The 27136-nt window shown below is 40.4% G+C and overlaps 2 protein-coding genes across 3 annotated transcripts in view; one reads left to right on the top strand and one right to left on the bottom strand.

Moving 5' to 3' along the window:
• The window catches only part of hydin (HYDIN axonemal central pair apparatus protein), a 50816-nt gene extending 35056 nt beyond the window's left edge, over nt 1–15760 (bottom strand). The window contains exons 1-5 of the mRNA XM_072434419.1: nt 15651–15760; nt 5790–5909; nt 5339–5473; nt 4910–5109; nt 4701–4825 (exon numbers count right to left, since the gene is read on the bottom strand). Coding sequence (XP_072290520.1) covers nt 4701–4825; nt 4910–5109; nt 5339–5473; nt 5790–5909; nt 15651–15746 — 676 coding nt within the window. The 5' untranslated portion in view covers nt 15747–15760. The remainder of the gene's footprint in view (nt 1–4700; nt 4826–4909; nt 5110–5338; nt 5474–5789; nt 5910–15650) is intronic.
• Nucleotides 15761–16956: 1196 nt separating this feature from the next.
• On the top strand, nt 16957–21170 carry pnp6 (purine nucleoside phosphorylase 6). Of its 2 annotated transcripts, XM_072435717.1 has the most exons (6): nt 16957–17241; nt 18403–18566; nt 18725–18828; nt 19808–19983; nt 20409–20599; nt 20842–21170. In XM_072435717.1, exons 1-6 carry the CDS (start codon nt 17216–17218, stop codon nt 21033–21035), a joined length of 855 nt encoding a protein of 284 aa, XP_072291818.1. In that variant the 5' UTR covers nt 16957–17215; the 3' UTR covers nt 21036–21170. The 2 variants fall into 2 exon arrangements, with proteins under 2 accessions (XP_072291818.1, XP_072291817.1); XM_072435716.1 differs by lacking the exon at nt 16957–17241 and having other exon boundaries at nt 18352–18566.
• The last annotated feature ends 5966 nt before the right edge of the window (nt 21171–27136 follow it).

Here is a 27136-nt window from a genome sequence, read left to right as displayed (position 1 = left end):
AGTAGACATTAGATTTACATGCAAATACACACAAATACACACTTTTAAATGACAGTCAGGCATGTTACAGTGAGATGGGAGGACGTTTAAGCTGTTTAACAACACTAAAGTAAAGTGCACCTGTCCTGCAGTGTAAGGCACAAGCAAAGGCCTAAACAGTGTAAATATTTTGGGGATTTTAACAGTGGCACAGACTATCAACAAAAATATCTGCAATGCAAAGCCCGGCTTCCAGAATTTGTAAATGAGCTGAATGAGTTTGTTGAAATTCAAATCAGATGGACTAGAGCAATATCGTGGGCAAAGTCAATTACTATTTGTATAGGATGATGGCCTAATACCGGGAATTGTATTGTATGGAATGATCATAGGGAAAAAACATTTATAAACAAAAGCTTTCATATTGGGTTGGATTGATATTAAGTTTGAATTAAAACACAAAATATAATTACATGGTCACGAAGCTTGTATGTGATTTGGAACAAATCTGAAAAAACTCCAACAGCAGACAAATCTTTTAGCCATATTCCTGCAGATTAATGAAAGGGTTGGCTTTTCTTAGCCAAAATGAACACTGAACAGCAAACAAATGCTGTGCAGTCCTTTTTCCTGACGTGAGGGGCAACATTAAAAATAAATATAGTGTGATAAGCCAAAACACTGGCCTCTTCCGCAGGAGCTGTACTTTATGATGTACAGTGTCCTACAAACTTGACAGCATAGAGACAACTATAGATCTAATTTACAGAAGAAAAGAAATCTGGCCATTCACTCTCTGGATTTACAGGTACTTCAGGGGCGATTGAGGCAAACTAGTCAGTATATGGACCACACATAAGATGAATAAGTGATGTAATCTGATGATAATCTAATCTAACTCTGAAAGATGATAAGTTTGACAAGAGTTAGATATCCACAGATAAAACGCAATACATAAAAGAATGTCTCCATGCCAGCAAAAATGCCACAGTATGTCTTGAGAGACAATTTGCTTGATTTGTTTAACATTAAAACTGATTTAAAACCTCTTTCTAGTACAGAGGGCCGAAAAAGGCTCAGAAGTTGTATGACTTGCTTCCCCTACAGCATCCTGCAGTGCGATACAACCTTAGGTAAAAAAAAAGACAGCACTTCTGAAGCATGTTTGGATTGTGTGACATGTGGAAAAGATTGTCAAATGTCAAGGTGACATCAACAGTGACTCTGACTAAACTTCAGACTTTCCTGTTTGTGAATTTTGTTCATTGGCAATTGCAATAAAACTTTTCTGATGCTGATGCTGATTCTGAGAGAGAGAGGAGAGCCAAGACCGACAATGAGTGATGGAAGGGAAATGAGCGAGTGGAACAGAGAGTCAAGAAAAGCAATTATCTTCTCAAATCCGGATGCTATGACAGTGTCTGACAGACAGGGAGCACTGCAGCTTATTGTTAATACTTTCCTCCTGGCTGTCGGCCTGACCCAGTCTTTCCCTTGGCTCTGTATTTTTGCAATTAGTTCTCTCTGTGCACAGCAAAGAGATATTTTTCAATCCCTCTGCTGTCTTTGATCGTAGCCCCTTGTATTTATCTATCCGAATTCTCTGTTCATAAAGGCTGGAGTCCCCACGGTGCTAAACTATCAAACCAGTGGAGCTGTCTACCTTTCTACACAGTGACTAAAGACATAAGTGGTATATGGTCTCAACAAGGTGTGATTAACGGAGCACAGAAGGGAACGAATGACAATGAGCAATTATATTACATCCTAGTTAAGAGTGGCTTGAATGCACATATCATATCCACATCCACACTCACGTCGGTATCAGACCAAACATTACAGTGCTTAGTGCCACATTACTTTGGCAGCAAACAAACCTGAAACATACAAGGCAGAATGAGAGAGGGGGGAAAGGTGCTAAATTAAAAATGATAGTGTCTTGATGGGCTGTAAGTGGTGTTCAGGACCCAAGCTTGCCCTCCCATTATAAATGCTTAATGCTGCTGTTCGCTATTGGTCCCACTTCTTTAGCAGGCTCTCCTGTTTACATGGCTGCACTGCAAACTGCTCTGGATCACGCACATGTAGAGAAAAAGGCACAGCAAGGCACACAGGGAAACAATCACATTAAAGAATAACATAAATCTGTTATCCACTATTTGTTTATCAGCTCTACACAAAGGAAGAGTAAAATATCATAAAACTGTAACAAGAACAAAAATCTAAATCCAAAATAGCCCCATTCATTCATTTCCCATAAAGAGGAATTAAAGTATGTCAAGGTGACAAAGCACCGATAACAGCTGATTTGATCAGCCTTCTTTCACATTTCTGGCTTCTCTGCACACCTCTCTAAAAGTGGGCGAGGCATTGCTAATTAAAAAAAACTGGTTAATTCCTGCAAACTTGGATGTTGAATTCAGCAATAGAAATCACTTTGAAGTGGCACAAGTCAGAGAAATCATTGTGTTTATAATTTACTTAATCAGCCTTTTATCAGACTTCTTTAATAACGTTAAATTTAGTTACAGCAGCATCTCTTGTTGACACATGCCATCCATCTCTAAAATGATTAAACAAACCTTGACTCTGAATAGCTTGATGCAAGTTGCAAAGTAATACAGTGCTGCAAGAACTTGCTTCAGAATATAACCTACAAAAAGAAAAAAAGTTTGATCTCTTGTGCTTTTGGCAAAAAACTGCAACCTTGGCTAATGCCTACCCCTTTCTAAACTTTATTCTTTAACCCTAATTAATCCCCAAGTGTGAAGTCCCTGTTTTAGACTTTGATGTAGCATGAGGGTAATTGCAAGGATGGACCAGGATTGCAGTAGATGTTTTGTGGATGTGTTTTTTGTACATGGCAAGTTTAAAATACAGCAATTCAGCTTTGATAAATGACACAAAAACAGATACATTATTCTACCAAATTGTTCAGGTGTTCAGTACACATTTTTTTCAATCTCATGTGGCAATAAGAATGACAGAGCAAAAACAGTTCAGTTATTCAATTTAGAAAGTGTCAAAAGAGAGTTTTCTCTTGGTGCTCTTGGTGCTAATATTTCCCCTGTACAACAGTCTCCCCTCTGGAGCCTCTGAAAATGAGATTATCAATCTCAGTGGGAATATCCTGGTTAAATAAAGGTCAAAATTATTAAATGTCCACCAATCCACATGCAAGTAAACCAGTTCCACTTACTTGCTTGATGGCCTCCTGCGTTTGTCACATGAGGGCAAAGCTATCGAACATTCCACTAAACCATTTTTTTATTGCTATTGATAAAATGTCAAGTTGACATACATTTTGCTATTATTTTATTGCCCATCTCTACTTTACCATACCTATTACTGATTTATTTTTGTCATTTACTGCAAAATCTTTAAACTCACGCAAAATTGGATAGAGATTGGAAACCAGTAATGTGTTGGTGGTTTGTAGAATGCACCACTGTCTGCTCTAGTATGTAAATAGCCAAGGAGCTACACCCAATAGTTATTTGCAAAGGGCGAAGCACAAAAGTAAATTTACAGGGAGACTCAAAACAGCATCAGCAGGATAGACAGGCTTAAGCTACAATTTACACAGATATTGATATCTGGGGAATTAAAATACAATAAAATGGTTTTCCACAGTCTCTTGAAATGTGGCTTCCAGTATTTAAAGTATTTCATTATTTCCCTCCATGTATAAGTTGAGGTTATAATAATTTCCAATACAGGACTTTGCAGAGAGATATTTGCTGGATGTACAGTGCTGTGAGAAGAATTGTTCACATAACAAGAATTGTCACAATTTTATCTATAAAGGTAATCATTCTTTGGTCCCGTCTTATTCTTTTTAAGCTTTTTAAGCGTTTTTCTCTCATTTAATTAGTAAATGTGTGATTTGGAAAAAATAGTACCGTAATCACAATTTATTTTTTTGATTTCATCTGATCTTTTCAAAAAATTTAATAAAATAGCTTTAAGTAATGATTTAATGAGCATTAACTATACAGACTTTTATTTATTTTTATTTTACTTTGTTCTAAACCACCTGTTTTACTGAAAAAGTATTGGACTTCTCGATTTAAAAAAACAAACATTTTGATGATTTGATGTCTCTGGATCTCAGTCTTTTGATCTTCAGGTCAAGGTCTCCAAATGTATATAATGGTTCCCATGTATCCAGTAATGTTTTTTTTTCTTTGTTTTTTTTTTCAAAACAATGTGATTTCTAGAGCATGTGTGCACCAGTCATATTGCATTGGAATATCAGTATCAAACCTACACTTTGACCTAAACCAGTGACAAAATCTAAACTGAAAGTAGCTGATGGAGCTGGGCAATTTCCAAACTGTGTCCTCTGTTGTGTGACACAGCCCACATACACACTCCTAGTCTAGATGCTATCTAAATTTGCTATGGTTTACAAGCAAATTTGTTTAAACACTGGTAAATGTGCATGGTATTCTCACAAAGCTGCTAACTTATTTCTAGCTAATTTGCTTTAGCTAAAAAAAAAAAAAAGGCTTCAATAAGTGGCCCTAATATGCCTTTGTACACAAAGCTAATACATAGCTAATCACATGCCTGAATAAAGCCCAAGATATAATCAAACAAAATTTGCAATGTGCAATGTTGGACACATGCTTCTTTAGAATGAAAATGTTTTTTTCCTTCATTGGGATGAAACAACACAAATATTTGATATATTTTGATAGTAGCACTGTATGTCTCACCAGTGTGGTAGTACAGCAGTAGGTCCTGTCTGTGGTCACCAACGCTCATGGGGCTAAAGGTTACTGTCACCTGTACACTATGCCCCACATCCAAACTTCCAGAGGTCGGTATCACAGAAAAAGGCCTGCAAAATAACCAAAATAATAATAATACATATCACCCAAGCCAGGGCATCATTAAATCTATAATTTAATAAATTATAACTGACTCTGTTGTTTGTAGTTTGAAGTTAGCTTTGCTGTTTCCAATATTGCGTACAAGCTGAGTCTTCTCTGTAGTGGCTTTCACGTGGCAGACGGAAAGAAGGAGCTCGTCCCGAAAGTCTAGGATGGCACGTGGTCCTATGGCAACAGCTGAGATCTCGAAGCGCTCCCTCTCAGTGACAAAAACCAGACGATGCTGATAGTCCTGGAAAAAAGAGAACAAATGTTCTCTTCAGTCTAAGACAGTGCACTGACGATAGCGCACAGTTTAACACACTTGTGATGAGATTATTACCCCTAATTTACCAATGCTACGTCTCATTTTGACCTTGTTTCTCAGCGTACTCTCTTACTGTATCAGTAAGGTATGGATCAAGGATATTGTGATGCAACCTAATGCTCAATTTTTACAGTTTTTTGCAATGTAAACGTACCTTGTTGTCCTGTGGGCTGAATAAAACGGTATAATTAGCAGACAGTCCTGGTGCAACTTTGCCACTTGCGTCCTCTGGACCAGCCACACGGAAATACTCAGACTCCTGCAGCTCCAACTTCACATATCTCGGGACCTTCACAACAAGACATCACAGACTGGATCAGCAAATCCCACACATACACCACTGAGGACTTATTCATCATCTCAAAATGATGTATTGTAGAAAGTACAAAGATAAATCTCTAATGAACGTTTTTCAGTAAAGCTTTCTTCCTGGGCAGCTCAACAACCTTTACACACGCTGATGAGCATCCACAGATGTTTCAATTTCAAAAGGCAAACAATTGCTCTTCAACAAACCAAAACAGAAAAACATATAAACTCGACACACACACACACACACACACACAAACACACAAACACACAAACACACACACACACACACATACCTTGTCCCTATTAAAAAGCTGCAGAGGTAACTTGAATGTCTCCCCGGGAGTGAAGTTTTGGAAGATGATCTTAGAGGGATACGGTTGGAAAAGTGCCTGTTCCACATCCACCAAAGAAATCTACAAGAAAAGATAGATGCATCAGAATTACAGTTTTGTTTGATTATTTATGATAATAAATAACAGATTTTTATCCAGTTAGAATTTTTTTTTGTATAATGAACACAATTCAAACTTAAAGCACCAGGCTTGTAGTCACTCTTGCCCTCAGTCTGTCACTAAATACCAGCTAAGCAGCTTTGATAGTGTATTGACCTCTGAAAAACCTCAGGAGGAATACATTTGAATGACGAGTATGCTGCTTTTCTTTTAAAGGGACATTTTTTGAGCTTTTAAATATGTTAAAGGTATTCTCTCCACATGATTTTATGCATAGAAGTATTTTTGCTTGATTCAGGCAGGTTTGAGTATTCCTGTATTGTCCTACATTCAAGGCGTGAGTACTCCAAACATTTCAGTTTTCACCTAACTTCCTTAGCTCCGCCCACTGCTTCATACTTACTTTCGATTACTTATTTATTTTAATTTAGACTCCGAGTCATGCATGCTGTGTTAAAACAAGTCACATGGACAATTCTCATCAATGAAAACACATACAAAATCTGCTAATTGCTACGGTGAAATACCACCACTAAGAGGAGGGGCTTTATTGTTATTATCAACCTTTATTTAACCAGGTAAGAAACCAGTTTTGAACAGTTGACCAATAGATCTGTCTATCTAAGATGCTTTAAATCAATATTGCAGTTTACAAATAACAAATCATAGTTCATACAAAATATATAGGGCTCATATTTCTTAATTTCTGTATCATTTAATTTCTTATTTCTTATATATAATTTAATTTATTGAGTAACTATTGAGTATTAGCTCTTGCAGATATTTATTAGTATAGAAACACATATTCGTCATTCAAGGTCCTTTTTGTAGATATGTTTCGTATGATTCTTGCTGTTGCTTTTGGTATGCCTCGATATTGTAGTTTTTTTGTGATTCATCGTCCAAGTTGCAATTTTTCCTGTCTTTTAGAGTGGCAGAATAGTATTAGTAGTTCTAGTACTTTTAGCGTATGCAGTGTTTTCATCATTTAATGACAACTGTACAGGACATGGCCATGCGCAGTCACTCGCAATGGCTTCTTGCCATTGCACAGCTTCCATTGCCAGTGAACATCCAGGGAAGGGACATTGAGAGAGTGGACTCATACAAGTCCAGTCCAGTTTGTGGTTCAGATGAACACTCAGGTGTGTTCATCTGAACCACAAACTGGACTGGACTCATAACACAGACGCACTGTACAGGAAGAGCCAGAGTCGGCTCTACCTCCTGAGGAGACTCAGGTCTTTTGGAGTGACCGGGCCACTCCTGAAGACCTTCTACAACTCTGTGGTGGCATCAGCTCTTGTACGGTGTGGCCTGCTGGAGCAGCAGCATCACAGAGGGGGAGAGGAGGAAGCTGGACAAAGTCATCAAGAAGTCCAGCTCCGTCCTGGGCTGTGCTCTGGACTCGGTGCAGGAGGTGGGGGACAGAAGGGTCCTGGCTAGATTCACATCTATGCTGGACCATGAGTGTCACCCCCTGCAGGACACTCTGTCCGCTCTGGAGAGCAGCTTGAGTGAGAGACTGATCCACCCTCGATGTGTGAAGGAGAGGTTTCACAGGTCTTTCCTTCCTGCTGCTGTCAGACTTTACAACAAACACTGCTAGCCCTGAACATGTGCAATACTGATGTAACCATGTGCAATACCTGTAAACAAGAGTGTTCTATTTTGTTTTTATTCGGTTTACTTACCTGCTAATAGTATTACCTAGTCTTGTGCTAGCTATTTTTACTTTATTTTTATTTTATTCTATTATCATTATTTTATTATCTTATTTTTATCTTCATCTTTTCATTTTTATCTATTTTATTTTATTTCCCCCCCTCCATTCCCTATTAAGATATGAAAGGAGTTTTTTTAATAAGTTTTTTGTTTTTGTTCATAAGAGTTCTTCTATTAAGAGTGTGTTTTTGAAACTTCCTATAATCTGTCCTTTCCTCCTGTTTCTACTGCGTTGTAACAACGAAATTTCCCCTTGTGTGGATATTAAAGGATTATCTTATCTTATCTTAGTTATTATAATTATAAAAACATCTGTTTTTTGACACGCTTCAGAGGTCGCATTTCTTGTCCATTGTTGTTTTTGCAGGATCCGTTGTCAAAGTTGTTATTTTCCCTTTTTATCTCTTAGAGTGGCAGATTGTGTTGTGACATCATTGTAGATTGTGATCCAAGTACTTGCAGTGCATTCAGTACTTTTAGTATTAGGGAACAATTGGTGTACAAGTTCACCGGATACCAACTGATGCCAAAGGCGAAGAAGAAAAATAATTATATCAATGCAGGTTAATTAACGCCCGTTGGGATGTTTGGGGCATACACTCCAGGGTCCCTCGCCAGCCTGGCGAAGACGAAGAAAAAGAAGAGTTGGGTCTGCGCTGTGGGCGGTCTGGAGGGACAGGAGATGGCGGAAGAGAGTGGATCGATGGTCGGTGTTCTGGACGGCGAGGAGGAGCAGCCTTTTCTGGCTGCTTGTGCCCGGAAACGTAAAAAGTCCCTTAGCTCATCCGAGGGTTCTGGAAGTGAGCAGCAGGATGAAGCTGCTGATATCGGGGGGAGCAAAGTGTGTAAGGTGATCATAAAGCTTGCACAGGATAATGCGTCCTTTAGGGAGTGGAATCCGTTCGCATTGACAACGAGTCTATATAAGCGAGAGTCCTTAGGGATGGCTCGCTGGTGGTTATGTGCAAAGACGCGGCTCAGCAAAGGAAAGCGATTGGGAGTAGAAGTCTGGATGGAAAGAACATTCTTGTTTCAGACGCTGAACGAAACACGGTCAGAGGAGTTATCACAGGCGTCCCTACGACGGTGACTGTGGATGACGTAAAGAAAAGTTTAACTGAGCTAAGGAAGTGGACGCTAGGCGGTTGAAAGTAACCCGGTTTGGAGAGAGATGTGACAGCCTGTCGGTAATGATAACACTTGAAGGGAAATGCCTGCCTAGTAAGGTGTTCCTCGGATACGTGAGCTATGGCGTCAGGCCATATGTTCCACCGCCCTTGCGTTGCTTTAAGTGTCAGCGCTTTGGGCATATTGCAGCGGTCTGCAGAGGGAAGCAAAGATGTTGTAAATGTGCAGGAGATCACGAGTATGGGAAGTATGAAAACTGAAGTGCTGTAACTGTGGGGAAGAACATAGCTCTGCCTACGGGGGATGCAAGTTTAGCAAAAGAGCTGCTGAGGTGCAGAAAATTAAGGTCTTTCAAGGTATATCCTATGCGGATGCAGTCAAGAAAGTGTCAAGTAACGAGGTTAAAGTAAATACAGAGAGACGAGCCAGCGTTGCTCACAGCCAGAGCGAAGTGAGGGAAGCCAGGGTTGCTCCCAGGAAGTGTTAAGGTTCCAAGTGTGGAGGTTTCAAGTGTGGAGGTTCCAATGTGGAGGTTCCAAAATTAAGGAGAATACCTTGGTGGTGGATAGAGGATTTTGTACTATTTATGGTGGATGTTATAAACTGTGCTGCTCAAACTCAAAAGAGAACTGAAAGGATCAGGATCATTGCTAAAGCTGCATGAAGATTCCTTGGAACAAATGAGCTTGAATGGGCAGAAATAGAAAACAGGCTAAAGGCGCTAAATGGGAGTCGGAGTGACGGAGGTCTACTTTTGGGGAATCAGAGTGATCAGAGTGAAGAACTGGAGGTGGGGGCCCCGGTCTCCTGTCCTCGCCCAGTCTAGTAGATGCACGGCTGCCAAGCAACGAATCAGTGGAAATATCAAAGCCTAAAGAATCGAGCCTAAAGAATAAAGCTGTACGGTGGAAGCGCCAAACATCAAAGAAGAAGAGGAAGATGAAGAAGAGTCAGCCCTGGAATAAAGCCGGTCGGACTCTGGAAACTGTGCTGCTCAGACTCAAAGCAGAACTGAAAGGATCAGGATCATTGCTAAAGCTGCAGGGAGATTCCTTGGAACAAAAGAGCTTGATGGAGCAGAAATAGAAAACAGGCTAAAGGCGCTAAATGGGAGTCAGAGTGATGGGGGTCTACTTTTGGGGAATCAGAGTGATCAGAGGGAAGAACTGGAGGTGGGGGTGGTCCCCTGTAATCGCCCAGTCTCGTAGATGCACGGCTACCAAGCAGCAACATCAGTGGAAATATCAAAGCCTAAAGAACGAAGCCTAAAAAATAAAGCTGTGCGGCAGAAGCGCCGAAGAAGGAGAGGAAGATGAAGATGAAGAAGAGTCAGCCCTGGAATAAAGCCAGTCGGACTCTGAAAAAGGAACGACGTGGATGGGTCTGTTGGGAGGAGCCTTTATGCTGACGATGGCGCTCTATGGGTGAGAGGGAGGAATCTCCGGTTTTACGAGGCGAAACTGCAAAGGGCAATACAGCAGGTGGAGCAGTGGACCCTGAAGTGGGGGTTTAAACTGTCCGTACGGAAGTCTCAAGTGATCTGTTTCTTCAATGGACATAGGGACGTCTCCCTTCGACTGCATGGGCAGGTGCTCGAACAGGTCAGGGAGGTGAGGTTCTTGGGGGTCACCTTTGACGAGAGGCTTAGTTGGCGTCGGCACATTGATGAGGTCAGTGGTAAATGCAAAAGGGTGAATAACTTGCTTCGTTGTCTATCCGGCCAGGACTGGGGGGCCAGCAGAAGGTCGCTCCTGGGTATTTATCGGGCCGTCATGAGGGCGGCTATTGATTATGGCTGTATAGCCTACATGTCTGCGGCTGAGACTAACTTAAAGAAGCTTGATGTGGAGCAAGCCCAGGCCTTGCGCATCTGCTGTAGGGCTTTTAGGACCTCCCCTGTCTCGGCGCTGCAGGTTGAGTTGGGGGAATTGCCGTTACGGCTCCGGAGGCTAGAACTTCTGTTGGCTTACTGGGTGAATGTGCAAGGTCATACGAGCTCTCACCCGGTGAGGGACTTTCTCAGGGTTGATGGGGGGCAGAGTGAGGCTGGCGGTATGATTTTCAGCCAGGTAGGAAATGCGAAGGCGCGGCTTGCGGGGGTTGGTGATCTGCGTGTGAGCCCGTCGGTGGCTTTGTCTGCTATAGCTCCGTGGAAGTTTGTCCCGGCTCCTGTTGATGTTAGCTTGCATGGCAAGCTTAGAGGAGTCGCTGGGAGGGCACCGCAGTTTGCCGTTCAAGCGCTCATCGATAAGCACTCAGGTGATGTGTTTATTTATACCGACGGGTCTAGGGATCCTGAGAGTGGGCGTACTGGCGCCGCTTATTTTGTGCCTGACCTGGGGCTAGCGGTCAAGAAGAGGTTGACAGATCGCCTTTCTGTTTTCACGTCGGAACTTATAGCGATACGGTTGGCGTTGGAATGGGCGGAATCTGCTTTGCAGTGTTGCGGCATTGTGGTGGCCTCTGACAGCCTTTCTGCATTGCAAAGCATTAAATCTGGGAAATCGGATTGCAGACAGGATGTGTTGAATGGCATCTTCTGTCTGATGCTCTCCCTGTCCAGGAAGGATGTGAGGGTTTCCTTCATTTGGGTCCCTGCGCATGTGGGGGTGGATGGTAACGAAATGGCTGATGCACTGGCTAAACGTTCCCTTCGGCGGCCATCAATTGATGTGGCGGTTGAGTTAAGCAAATCTGAAATCAAGCCTGTTATCAAGAGTCATGTGGTCGGCCTTTGGCAGGAATTTTGGAGCCACTGTGTTACTGGACGGCATCTCTATCACATACAGGGTAGTGTGGGTCCTTGCGGGTCTATGGGCAGGAACGCGTGGGAGGAAAGGGCCTTCGCCCGCATGAGGATTGGCCATACTGGACTCAATCACTGAGTAGGATAGGCAAACATCCGACCGGTCTGTGTGGTCACTGTCGGGTGCCAGAGACTGTCGAGCATGTGCTGATTTGCTGTGAGGCTTATGATAGGGAAAGGGCCGGGTTGGCCTTGTGGTTTCGGAATAATGGGCGGGAGTTCAATCTGCGGAACGTTCTGGCGATCCAGTCACAGGGTTTGTGTCAGGCTGTGGTTGCTTACTTATGTAGCACAGGGCTGGGTAAACGTTTATAGAGGTGGGGGGTGTTGGAGACTGAGCCGAGGATGAGGAGCAAGAGGATGTTCTAACGCGCTTGGACTTCATGGGCCTAGAAACGCCAAAGTGATGGAAGAAGGACTTCTAAAGGATAAAACGACAAAGACGTCCCATGACCTCATGGGCTTTGTAAAACAACAAAGACGTCCCATGATCTCATGGGCTTTGTACTTCCAAAGCACCGAACGTCGGAGAGGGCGAGGAGGGTGAAGAGGAGTCTCCCTGGAGTGGGGCCGGTTGGTCTCTGACACAACGGCTATTCTGGTCACGGGGACACATCGTGACCTCATGGGCTTTGTGGCGCCAGGGCAGTGGGAGGAGTGCTTTTGCGGACTACGACAGAGTCTGAGGACTACGAAACGTCTGAGGAATAAAGTCTGGCGGTAATGCAACACTCGGATGCCAACCGCCATAAAGCAACAACAACAACAACAATACGACAAAGTCTGAGGAATAAAGTCTGGCGGTAATGCAACACTTGGATGCCAACCGCCATAAAACAACAACAACAACAACAACAAAAGGAATAAAGTCTGGCGGTAATGCAACAATTGGATGCCAACCGCCATAAAACAACAACAACAACAACAACAACAAAATGAAGTCGAAAGAATAAAGTCTGGCGGTAATGCAACACTTGGATGCCAACCGCCATAAAACAACAACAACAACAACAACAACTTTTAGTACTATGTTGTATGTTCTAGTACTACATTGCAGTACTATGTAGTAGTACATTTTTGTATTTATAGAATTCTAGTAATCCTATTATTATGTGCAGTGTATTCAGTACTTTTAGTACTGAATTTAGTTGGTGGTGGATAGAGGATTTTGTACTCTTTATGGTGGATGTTATAAACTGCTGCTCAAACTCAAAAGAACTGAAAGGATCAGGATCATTGCTAAAGCTGCAGGAAGATTCCTTGGAACAAAAGAGCTTGAATGGGCAGAAATAGAAAACAGGCTAAAGGCGCTAAATGGGAGTCAACCTACTGCAGTACTGCATTGTTGTAGTACTGCATTGTAGTACTATGTTGTAGTACATTTTTGTATTTTTAGAATTCTAGTAATCCTTCTGCTTGCAGTGTATTCAGTATTTTCAGTCTTATGTTGTAGTATGTTGTTCTTGCTTAGCTTTGAAGTTGGTTGAATGATACGGAATGGAAACAATAAAAACTAATTCAACCCTATTCAGTTCTGGTCTTCTCAATTCGACACGATGCCACACTCCCCTTTTAGAATCATTTCTGAACATGCTCCGCTATGTGATGATATAAAGCATATGCGAAAATATTGTGTGTGTATTTGATTCCTTTCTGCTTTGATCCCATGGACTTTCACAATGAAGTATAAACTCAGTGGGACGAGTCTGCGCCACCGACGTACAACTACAATAGGTGGCGGTAAATGCACCTTTTCAGCCATTGAAAGTAACACAGCAGCAACAACAACAACAACAAAACTACAGTAGGTGGTGGTAATTTAACACTTGGATACCAACCAAGAAGAAGAAGAAGAAGAAGAAGAAGAAGAAGAAGAAGAAGAAGAAGAAGAAGAAGAAGAAGAAGAAGAAGAAGAAGAAGAAGAAGAAGAAGAAGAAGAAGAAGAAGAAGAAGAAGAAGAAGAAGAAGAAGAAGAAGAAGAAGAAGAAGAAGAAGAAGAAGAAGAAGAAGAAGAAGAAGAAGAAGAAGAAGAAGAAGAAGAAGAAGAAGAAGAAGAAGAAGAAGAAGAAGAAGAAGAAGAAGAAGAAGAAGGCAGTTTGTGTATAGGGCTCTCTCTTATTTCTCTATTTCTCTCTGTCTCTTTCTTCCTCTGTCTTTCTCCTTGTTTTTTTTTTCTTTTCTTTTTTACGGTATAGCGTAAAACACATACTTTGAAGACGTACAACTACAACAGGTGGCGGTAAATGCACCTTTTCAGTTGGCTGCCAACTGCCATTAAAAGTAACATCACCACCACCACCACCACCACCACCACAACAACAACAACAACAACAACAACCTCTGTGTGACAGTCGTGGACCCACAGTGGTTAAAGTGATCCACAGTGACGAGAAGAAACGTGAGTTACGCATTTCTTGTCCGATTTTTGTCATTCAAGGTTTGTAGATATTTTTTGTTGATATTTTTCGTGTGATGCTTGCTGTTGCTTTTGGTATTCCTCGGTCTTGTTGTTATTGTGGAATTTGTCGTCAAACTGCAATTTTTTATATCCATTAGTGAGGCGGAATTTCCGTTACACTTCCAGAGGTTGCATTTTTTTCTTTTTCAGGAGTCCTTAGTCGTGTGATTATTGTTATTAATTTTGGTGTTTGTCAGAATGACAAGTTAAATATTTTGTTTAGTTTACATTGCAGAGTTAGTTAGACTTTAGAGATCTCCATGGCAAAACAGTATGAATGAGTGAGTAAGGTAATGTCTCAAAGAGTTTACAGAGTGTTTTCAGGTCTTTTAAGGTTTGAAGTATTGTAGATGTTTTCCCTACTTTTAGAATTCTAGTAATTCTAGTACTTGGAGTATATAAAGTATTTTGCAGTAATATGTTGTTGTTGTTGTTGTTGTTGTTGTTGTTGTTGTTGTTGTTGTTGTTGTTGTTGTTGTATTACTACTACGTTGCAGTTTTATGTTGATGTACTACTGTATTGTAGAATTCTAGTAATCCTGGTACTGGTCTGGTCTGGGGAGAGGGAAGTCTGGGAGTCCCTGCTTAGACTGCTGCCCACATGACCCGCGGAAGAAGATGGATAGATGGATGGATGGATGTAGTACTATGTTGCAGTACTACATTGTACTACTTTTCTGAACTCTTAGAATTCTAGTAATTTAGAGTTCTAATAGTTCTAGTACATCATGGCAACTGTACAGGATACGGCCATGCATTACGCAGTCACTCACAATGGCTTCTTGCCATTGCACAGCATCTAGATAAGCCCAAGCGCCACAAGCTGGCGAGAGGCCTATCACATAATTACCATGTATCACTTTTGCATGTGAATGTCACAGTCAAAACAATGCACTCTAAAGGGTTTACCACATCAAATCTATATTATATTACTGGGAGTATTTTTACTGAATCCTGACTATATTTGTCAAAATTACCCTAAAAGTTCAACAAATTACAGAAAATGTGTGATATATTAAAAAAAAATGTTTGTGTGTCTATGGTGTCCCCTGCACCATAGTTCCATTCCTAGTTTGAGTACAGATATAAAGCCAAAAAGAGGAGGGTCTAAATATTTGCTGAAGTGAAGTCACCGCCAAAAATCGCTGCAGTGAGATATTGATTTTGGAGCACCCCAAGATGCCAAAGTAATTATTAGAACAATCTGTCATTTGACACAGGTCATTTCAAAGATTTGGATCCAATCCAGTTGCTTCACAGTAAAATGGCTTCTCCTTTAGTCCCATGTTCAAATACAAACACTGTAGTCAACAGTGGTTGAAAGTAACACTTTTTACTTTAATTTTGCTCCAGCAGAGATTTGATAAAATGGCTGAGTTCTAAGTCCCAGCATGAAATATGCTACATATATGCTACACACACATTTAAATACATTCACTTTTTTATTCTTAAATAGGCCAAATACTTTTACTTCAGTATTTTTTTTTATTTATTTTGTTGTTTGTTGCTTCTGTCTGTACTTTTACTCGCGTAACAAAATAAATAAAGGTTTGCAGTCAGTTCATAGTAAGTTAAAAGCAAATACCTTCTTCACTTTCTCTTCATCCTTCAAAACTGTTTTAGGATTTGACACTTTTGTTTTTATCATCTTGTTTTTTGATGGAATCTGTATTGTTGTCATTCTTCATGCATTAACAGCTAGGTATGCCTCCTGAACCTACAGAAAGACAAAGGAAAATGGTTATTATCTGCAGAATATTGTGTAACCTGCTAATGTTAAAACACATTTCAGATTAGTCAAAGAAAGCAGCTTTATTATTGTCTAGAACCAATGATATACACAATTATTGATTGGTTTGTTAAATAAAACTTGAACAAGATAACAAAAATAGTAAAGGGTAAATTATTTTCATTATATTGTCGATATGAAGTTAAGGGTTAATAATTAGACTGTTAACTCACGTTAACTGTTTAAGTTGTTAGCGTTAGCTAACTATTGAGCTTAGTGTCTGGTCCCAGTCCTCCCTCGTGTTGTCGTCTTACTTTCAAATGACTAGCCAAGTAAACGTTTATCTTAAGACATTTGTTATTGCATTGTTAGAAAGTAAAAAAGTTACCTTTATTTTCCTCAAAATTGTGATTGAAATGGCTTGATACATCTCAATAGCGTACTAAACAGCGCTCAATTTGTAGTTTGTTGTCCTGGAAACCTGAACACTCCAGTAAGCTGTTTTCTGATTGGCCGCAAACTATTAGATAGATAGAACGCTAAAGCGACCGTAGCAACCTGTCGTAACCACAACATCTACGCACGCACGCACGCACACACACACACACTCACACACGCACACACACACACACGCACACACACACACACGCACACACACACGTACGCACGCACACACACGCACACACGTACGCACGCACACACACGCACGCACACACACACACACACACACACACACACGTACGCACGCACACACACGCACACGCACACACACACACACGCACACACACATGTACGCACGCACACACACGCACGCACACACACACACACACACACGTACGCACGCACACACACGCACGCACACACACACACACACACACACGTACGCACGCACACACACGCACGCACACACACACACACACACACACACACACGTCGGTGTAATGTTTTATTTATATATATATATATACATATATATATATATATATATATATATATATATATATATATATATATATATATATATATATATACATATATATACATACATACGCACACACGCGCGCACACACACGTCGGTGTAATCCCTCAGTATATATACAACCACACAAATACGTGTGTAGCCTTAACAATCCTCTTGACCAATGCTTTTTTCTCTCTATTTCAGTCTGTTTCCTGCTGTCTGAGCCAGAGTACGGCTGAGTGAGCAGCCCATTCTGCTAGAAAATAGGATTTGTCCACTTCACAGAGACCGGGACCCCTAAAACCACGCCCACGCACTCAGCGTGCATGACGTCGGCACGCAGCTTGACCTCCACTCTCCTGCAACGAGTCTCCATCAGCCGCTAAACTACTGTGAAGTTGGGACGCGAAGCTTCTGTCATAAACTAAAGTAGCACAGACCGAGTGCCGTTTGTGTCGAGATGGCAGTGCCCCACTCTCACCGCAGGTACGTCTGATGATGATGAGAATGACGCGAGATGTGAGGCGCACTTGGACACATAATCATTATGGTTGTCAATGCTGCACTGTAGCCTAAACATATCAATAATATCACCAATAGGCTGTTAGAAATGTATCGACTATTTGACATTATTTTAAAATAGTCTAAAATGTACCCTACGTGGCAGACAAAACCTAAATGTTAGCGCATTAATCGGATAGCCTGCCCGTGTTTAGCTAGCTTGACATTACACTTAAGCTTATCAATCTGTTCCCAAACTAATCACCCCTCTGTTATAACCTGCTCAATGTTGAATGTAACTAGTCCAGTCTGTTAGCTTCCACAATAGACACGAAGCTGTAGCAGTAAGTTAAACTGCCTGCGCTGCACTGTGTTGTCTGGCACAAAGCTCGCCAGGCTTGTCTTTATGTTCGGGTCAAGGGGGCTTTGGTCCTCAGCAGGACCACGGACAGCTCCGAGCTGCAGCCGCTCTCTTCTCACAGAGGAAAATCCTATTCTCTTACATAAAGATCAGTTATGGAACGTGGAATTATTCAGCCTGTTATTGTGTCAAAATGTGCCTTTTATAACTCATAATCCAGGCCCACATCCTTTTATAGTATAGCTTTAATACTACAATATTTTGTTATTTAGTTCATTTAATTTTAGGTTCTTTGGATTATTCTGTCTTGCATGTGTTCACTTTTAGTTTCTGTGTGTCTTTAGTTTCCTGTTAAACCTGTCTGGTTTGATAGATTATCTATTACAACTGAGACTGCAGTTATTCATTGGCTACTGCATTTTGCAATTTTCCACCTAAATTCTAAGTATACTGTCACATGGTAGTCTTGCCGCCATGGACACCTGTGGAATAAAAAAGCAGCCACTAGAAGTGACAGCTGCCACAGAAATGTCATGTCATGTGTGGTAACAACAGCTACAACGCGTTTGCTTAGTTGTTGTTGTTTTTTATTTGAAATTGTTGCATATTATACTTAGTGGCCGTCAACAGGCAGCTAAACCATTATTGTCTGGCGGATAGAGCTATGGGACATTTTTAAACAACTGTCAAAACAAGAAGTTTCTTGTTTTGACACGTTCTTGAGACGTGTTTGGACAGTGTTACATGAATTACTCTGAAATAATAAGGATGTTTTCTTTCAATAGATTTGAAGAGTACAAAGAAACAGCAGAGTGGTTGTTGAATCAAACTGCAATACGCCCTGTAGTGGCCATCATCTGTGGCTCAGGTTTGGGTGGTTTGGCTGACAGGCTGGAGGAAAGTGTTACATTCAAATATGAAGACATCCCTCGATTTCCTACCAGCACTGGTATAGTATTCCCTTTACTCAAATGTGTTTTCAGTTTTTCTTTTCTTTTTCTTTTACATACATCATTATATTAACAATAAACAAGAGGTGTACAGTTGAATCTCAATGAAAAATAAAGTGATATACTCTTATTTTATTGCTTTCTCTCCACTGTGCAGTTGCAGGTCATGCTGGTAAGCTGGTCTTTGGAAAACTCGTGGGCCATGATTGTGTGTGCATGCAGGGCAGATTTCATCTATATGAGGGCTATAACATACACATGGTAAGATTCACTATTAACAAGTATTCTGATATTCTATCATGACTTATTCAAGGTGGGGACTGGAACTCATTGTGGAAACTGTGTGTAAAATATTATTTCCATACACAAGAAAGAATGGACTTCTTTTGTTTTTATTCTGCTAAGATATAAACCCAGACACACTGGATATGAGCTCTCAAAGCTGCTTTGTGTTACATGTTAGATTGTTCTGTACTTTGATACTTGCTGATTCAAAAGTCATTTTATGCATGTTAATAACCAACTTAAGTTGGATAACAGTTGCACTGTGCCACTGTGTCACTGTCAATCTGAGTCTGGACTTTTGTCTCTTTTTACACTGTATTTACTTCCAGCTTTCACATCAACAGCTTACTAATTTAATCATAAAACCAAGGTATTCTTTGAAATCAAACAAAACATTTGCCAAGAAACCAAAATCATAATAATTATATAAAAACAAATACGACTCATGTATCCCATCTACCCACTGAAACATGTGTGTAACACTAACTGGTTTATTCAATTTCATTCTGATGAAGAATGGGGAAGAATATCAAAATACACCAACCAGGCCTGAAACAATTAAAATTGTTTTACAGCAGGTACCTGCTCTGCAAGGGGACAGAGAAACAACAACATCCACAACAAGAGCAGACAGCCGCAAAGACTACACACAGTTACCCACATAGTTCCTTTAGGCAAAACGGGCATCAGGGTTGCCTGTCCTTAAATGGACAGAATTGTAGAGCCAGGCACAGGTGAGGAAGAAAAGTCTCTGTCCAAAGGTACCTACGTAAGTTGTAAATGTGAAATCCAGAAAATAATTTCTGAATGTTGTAGAATCAAACTATATCTTAAATCGACCTTTAAAAGCCATGGCACCGGAAAACATTTGTAATACAACAAATAATTGAAAATGCATAATTAAATTATTCTTCTATTCCAGTGATCTTGATCTTATAAAAACTTTTTTTTCCAGGTATCATATCCTGTGCGTGTCTTCTCTCAGCTGGGAGTGAAAACCCTGATTGTGACAAATGCAGCAGGAGGACTCAATGACCGCTACAGCGTTGGCGATATTATGATCATTAAAGATCACATTAACATGCCGGGCTTTGCAGGACAAAACCCATTGTGTGGACCAAATGACGAAAGGTTTCTTTTCAATTATATATTTTATTCAAATAAATGTAATTAAGTATATTCCTAGTTTCTCAAATAATATTGGAATTCAAATGTTGATGGTAAAGAAAACCTCAACATTCAGAGCCAAAACTACATAAACGTGTTTGTAGTTTTGGCTCTGGATGTTGTGGTTTTCTTTCTAATATATTTCTCACAGTCACATGTTTCTACGAACATAATGCCATATGTTAGTTACTGTGGCTGCACAAATACCCCATAAAATTCTTGAGTGATTTACAGATTTTACACTTATTCTACACAGGCTTACGTGAACATTTAAGTTTAAATTATTAACAAAACATTTGAATATCCTCCTGACTGAGGCTATAAGGTAAATAATCAGTGGTCATAAAATTGCATTGGAGTTTATATTTTGTTTCCTTCCTTCCTCCTAGGTTTGGAGTGCGTTTCCCCTGCATGTCCGATGCTTATGACCGTGAGCTGAGGGTCAAATTGAGATCTACAGCTGAAGCCATGGGGGTAACCCACTTCCTTCAAGAAGGTGTTTACTGCATGGTAGCAGGGCCCTCATTCGAGACCATTGCAGAGTGCAAACTTTTGCAGACGCTGGGGGCTGATGCTGTTGGTAAGTATAGTTTTAATGCCATGTGTTTAATCAGTGCTGTTTACTGTCATGAACAAATACATATTCAACAATTACTAAGATCAAATACATCCATATGCATTGTAGTTATTAGAGTTGTATAGGAAATAAGAAAGTGTAATGTAGTATGAAAACGAATAGTATAATATAATAATTAGGCCTATCCAATCCAAAGTACAATAGAAACAACAGAATTGTAAATAATGTTTGTGTTTTGTCCCTAGGCATGAGCACAGTCCCCGAGGTGTTGATGGCTCATCACTGTGGCCTGCGTGTCCTGGGAGTTTCTCTTATAACCAACAAGGTTATAACCGACTACGACAGTGAAGAAAAAGCAAACCACGAGGAAGTCCTGAGAACCACCCAGAAACAGACCAAGCTCCTTCAAGATCTTGTCTGTGGATTCCTCTCAATGTAGTCATAGACACAAAAATCTCCAGATAAATTAGAGAGAGTGTTATGTGAATACCATGTTGCATAGAGCAGGGTAATGAAGGTTTTGGTATCTTTAAGGTAAACGTATTAAAATAGTTGGCCCTTGAGGTAAAATTGGAAATGTTTAATGTTGAAAGGTTTGATTGTTATTAAATTTAATTCAACCCATTTTAAGAATATAAAATATAACTATTTTGTTAAAAAGAAGAGCAAATTTAAAGACTTGTATTTCTGACATCGATTTAGATTTATTTTATTAGAAGGAAGTGTAAAAGATTTATATGAAATATATGAAACTATTATAGTGTAAAAAGATGCACAATTCACAATCCAATAAGATCAAACTGTATGGGCAACTCAGAGTCGTATAGCTGTCATATTGTCACAATAGTATTCCATAAATGGTGCAGAAGAGCTGCCTTAAGTCAAAGCTCTTTGTATTATCGAGGTTGTACCAGGGACTGACTGATGTTTGAACAAAGCTGCACATACACTGAGCAACCACTGCGCTGTATGTGACAGGAATGGTTATTATACATGCAGTACATTCTTCCCTCTCCTCGATGCTGATGTGGGCCCTCTGCCAAGGCCCCTTCCATGTCTTATGCTTTAGCACTGCAAAGCAAAGGGAAACCCTTAATCAGCAGTCTACCTCCTAAACATCACCTATTGTTCAACTGGTTGCAATATGTTTTGCACTTTCTACACAAGAGGTTAGTGTGGTCTTTTCACATTGGTACAGTAGGTTTGGGTGTGTCAAAGAAAGACATTCAGTTCACACTCTATTTCCTAATTGGTTGAATGTGTTTGTGAATTGTTATTTTTGTACATTTGTCATCTAACATAGCTGATTGTCTTGTAGCTTTATTCAGGCTTGGCACCTGGTGTGGCTTGTGCCCTCTTACAGCGGTGCCTTTCTCACACGTAAAACAACTTAAAACAATCTTTGACATGACTATTTCTTTCGCTGGACAAGGCACATCGTTGTAAAGTTTTGTAAAAGTGAGTCGTCTTGGGGTTCACAGGCAACAATTTCTTAGTACTGAATAATATTTGATTGTTTTTTGCTTGGAAGGTACTATGCAATAAAGGAGTTGTCATTTTACATTTACCGACTGACAGAACTACTTCACCTACTACATACACCTCTTCTGTTTTTATATTCAGGATGAAGTTACTACAGTGAATGACTGATTTGCTCTATGCAATCTGTGTATGAATTGACATCAAACACTGCTGCCAATAAAATAATGCTGATGAAATTTTCGGTGCAGGATTTTTTTTAGTCACAAATTAGAGCAACTGTGAAATATGTGAGCTTCAACTATACACCCTGGAGGCCTATGCCAAACTTCAATCAATATGGATGTGTCAAGGTGAGGAGTAGTTTATTATCCTAACATAATGAAAAAAGAGAGATTTCACCACGAGATTGAGATGAAGTGGAAATGGTTCTTCTGTTCCCGGCTTCTCTGCGTTACATAATTCATCTACGCGCGACCCACTGTGGAGCTAAAATATTCATACAAATGAAGAGGCTCAAGCAACAACGGCAGCAGTATATACACCTATTAGCTCAAACAGCATATTTACCAAACCTGACAAAACATCTGAATATGTGTGTAGATGTAGGAAATGTATGGTTAAAATCTGTCAGTGGAGGAATAATACGTGTAGGCACAGCAAAGTATTGTAAGATAAACCATAAATATGTTCTTACTTCTATATTACTTAAACAGACTCTTCAACTATAGTGGATGCAGAAAATGCTAAATAAATAAAACATAACATCACAACTAATATTCCCACAAAAGGTTGATGTATTGGAATACACTTTCATATGAAACAAATTGCATTACCGTGTCGGGTAGCAAGTTCAGCCTTGACATAGGGGAATAGAGGCTTTGTTTTATTCAGATATTACTAAGAATAGCAGCAGAGTTCAGAAATGTGATTATGTGAATATAGTTTGTTGCAAATGGTTGAAACTGATGATGAATAAAAAGTCAATATATATAAATATTGATAAATCGATAAGATGTGGTTCTTTTGGGGACTAAAGAAGATAAACATGGGGGTTAAAAGAAGAGACGAACAAAGCAAGTTTAAGTCCCAGTCACTAAGAAATGATCAGGTTCAACATTTGTGAAATGTTCTATTATATATAGCATCATCAAATTATAGATTCTGAAACCCATCACAAAGAATAGTAAGTTTTGGTACAGAACAATATGTAATATAAAAGTGCTAGAATGCTACTCAAGTACCTGATTGTGAGAGTGCTGCTGGATACAATATCTGATCTTTTTCATGTATATTAAATATCAAATGATGCATAAAATCTGGTATTTTTAAAGGATGGACCAAAAAAATAAGAAAAAGTTCATTTGTCATGTAATATTGTCGACATAAATGTAGGATATGCAGATGTCCTACCCCTGTTGCCATGGTGACAGGAATGCGGGCTAGGTGTTATCTACTGCCCGTGTGGAGTTTTACACCCCTCAAAAGAAAGAGAGGATGTAATAGTGACAACAGAGACGCTCTGAACTTTGAAAATAACTTTTCATCAAATTACTCCTTTTGGATTACAGAGAGTAACGATCTCTCCAAGACAAACGCTAAAACGCTGAAAGACTATGCGGTTTTAGTGGTTTTAACAGACAATCATCAGATTGCAAAAATGTGTCCACCAGATGACTTTACATGTACATATTGTGATACCGTGTTTAACATGTCATTTTAACTGTTTCATAACTTGTTTTGTGGACAATTTTACCTTTTGTGTAACTCTTGTGGCCTAAAGCCAGATCTCGTCGCCTTATCAGCTCTGACCCCAGCGTGCACGCTGATTGGCTGAAGCCACGGCGCCAAAACCCCCGCGGGGAAAGACAAAAGGAAAGAGCAGAGAGTTGCAGATGAGTACCATCCGAGCTCCAGAGCGAGTTCCATCCGAGTTTCTTTCGAAGCTCGACCCTCCATCCAGGGTCCCACCAGCAAGGTCCATGAGGCCTTGGGAGCAGGCCTCGGGCCTAGTTAGCGTGAGCGATGCTACGCTACGGGACAAAGACTTTTCCAAGAGAAGCTAATTTTCCCTCCTGGAACTAAGAAACCTGTGCCCGTTTTTAAAAACGTGATTGATGCTGCATCACGCAAAATCAAGCAAGGACCTTTTGCAACTTTTTCAAGTCCACAGCCTTTTAGACCAGCCACATCTGTGGAGCAGCACGACGGCCTTTTCATTCGGGAACGCCTCAGAGCCAAGGAGAACGCCTCAGAGCCAAGGAGAACGCAGATCGCAGAACCGATCGAGTCCTTCTTTGGCCAGACAACGTCAGAGCCGAACTCCAGAGCAGGCCCTTGGACCCCACGCAGGCCCTTGGAGCCCAAGCAGGCCCTTGGACCCCACGCAGGCCCTTGGAGCCCAAGCAGGCCCTTGGACCCCAAGCAGGCCCTTGGACCCCACGCAGGCCCGTCTCCTCAGGATCACAGCTTCTGGTACCGTTCGTATGAATGCACCTCACAGGCTGAATTTCATCTTAGAGTTAACTCTTGCACACACCTAGATAGATCTAGAACCATCATGTCTAGTGTTTTCCATCTGTTATCGACTCATTTGCATATTCCTGATTCATATCTATCTGTTTAATTCTTTGGTCATTAAATCTTCATAACCCACATTTGGTTAAGTGTTCCTTCATTTCCAGAAATGGGGTCAATGTCACGGTTACGTTCTCAAACCTTTAGATCAACGAGCAAATTAATTTCTAATTAATTAATTAATCTAGATATCTGATTTTAGAGTTGTTAAATTGCCGATTATCCGGCTGGTGCCCCATTCTTCTCTTAAAAATACGATTCAAACTTACCCACACTTAGGCATTGTGTCATATTTGAATTCTTGAGCAATTCTTTAATCAATATCAAACCTGAATGCCCCGCCCCCTATACAAGTGGGTGGACATTCATAACCTTACAGTACTTGTACTAGTATGTTACCCTACATATATCTTTTGTCAACTAGAGTACTGTTATTTTGATGCTAGAAAATAGAGAAATACAATTTATTTTGCAATGTCCTCCTGTTAATACAACTGGGTAAAAGTAACAAAGCACCTCTGTTTATGTACTTGTCCAGGTTAACTTAATCATGTGCAATACTGTGACATTATGTGCGAACGATTGCAGGGATGATGCAATTGTTTCTGTCCATATAACAGCTGTAAACAAGAGCGCTATTATTATTAATGTTATCATTAAGATTAGTTATCTGTTTTTATTATACTTCTGTCCCTAATCTGTCCAAGCTGTGTTCCAACAATGGAATTTCCCCATTGTGGGACAAATAAATCTTATCTGTTACTATCACATACGGAATTTTACACACAACCTGACGGCTAAAGAGACATCAAATTGTAATGATGCAGGACAGACAGGGATGAAGATAAGACTAAAGTGAGTGGGAGAGTGAAGTGTGTTTGACTCTGCAGTCACTGCAGGTTGGCGACAAGCCTTATCTCTAATGCAATGTTGAATCTATTGTCAGTGAGCCAGTAGAGCCCAGAGCCCACTATTGATTATTACAGGGTGAAAAGGGAAGCTGAGGAAATGGAGTAGGTCTGCTGAGAGCACATTCCTAAACAACATCACTAGTGGGACACTCTTTGGATCAGCACAAAGAAAAGACAGAACTAATATCATGTACTGTCATGTAGTGCTTGGTGGTGCGGTTTGCCATTTAGCGAATGTGACTGTTACAAGTACAAAGAGAAGGGTTTGGATGGGAACATCTCTGCTGACTTTCACACGCTGTTTCCAAAGGGAGAGAGCTGCCAGCAGTGTGTCAGCACTCTTACAGCGCCAATGAGCGCCATGGAGGGTAAATCTGTGAAATTACTGCTCCAACTCTGTGCAAATGTGACAGATAAGTTCAACAGCACATTAAGATGAATATGAATAAGAGCTGTTGCTGTGTGGTCCAATAGATGCTCTAGCTCTATTGTAGTAGCCACCAAAGTTAGGTGGATATAATTAGACTGAGATGCAGTTGTTCTGAACATACTGTAGGTGGTTGTTTTCCTCTGACAGTCGGTGCCCTCTCCCATCATGCCACAGTGTCAACTGAGAAGTGGTTCTCAGAGCATGACTCAGATGGCTGACTTGTATTTGTCCTGGATGCCCTGGTCTCAGAGGAGCAGAGTCACAGTCCTCTCAGCCTGACACACTGCACTTCACCGGGGAGACGAACACACCCTAGTGCCCACGCTTTACTACTGTTTATTGTCGCACAAGCTCTGTTTGGTATACCATCTTGCTGAGACAGCAATCTCCTCACATTGAGGTAATGGAAACCTACTGCTGGCACAAAATGTATGCCTGAAGGATATGAATAAAGTCCCTTTGAAGATGGATAACTAAACAGGAAGCACAAGTTTAATAAACACCACATCAATAAAACAGGTGCTGTGAGAGGAGGTTCCTTTCTCATTTTTTAAAATAATAGTAAAACACCTGCTCAGTTTTTCTAGCAGCTTGAAATTGTAGTAGACACATGACGTCACAATACACAGAAATCACACCAATACGGATACAACAAGAAAAATATATAATTGGATTTCATTGTTTAGACAATACCAAAAAAATACACAATAGTCCACTGCTGAATCCATTGTGCTTGAGTTCCAAATATATATGTTATAATCAATGGCAAATTCAAAGGCTCAGACACAACTTTTAGTGTGGTGGCCCAGTTAGTGACACTTGCCTCTCTGTTCATTACAGTTATCATTATGCAATGTATCATTTCAGGCATGAGTTTGAGAAAAAAGGTGTGTTTTTTTCAGAAATGACATTCATTGGATGGGATCATCGCCGCTAGGGTTCTTGTGGGAAATGTAATCAGTGTGCATTCATTAAGCGGTTGGCTTACATGTGCAGACATGTACTAGTCTAACCCTTATGATAAGGTAATGCTGACGTTCAAATAGCCTATAGTCTGTAATTAGCTCTGACAAACCATGTCGCTAACCTGTATTCAAAACACCTAAAAATGTCCCTCTGAACAGTGAGGCAATAAGAGAACAT

Source organism: Eucyclogobius newberryi, unplaced genomic scaffold, assembly GCF_026437365.1.
Source record: "Eucyclogobius newberryi isolate DKJ021-1_F unplaced genomic scaffold, fEucNew1.0.hap1 SCAF_7, whole genome shotgun sequence".
NCBI lineage: Eukaryota > Metazoa > Chordata > Actinopteri > Gobiiformes > Gobiidae > Eucyclogobius > Eucyclogobius newberryi.
This window is presented reverse-complemented; position numbering and strand designations above follow the sequence as displayed.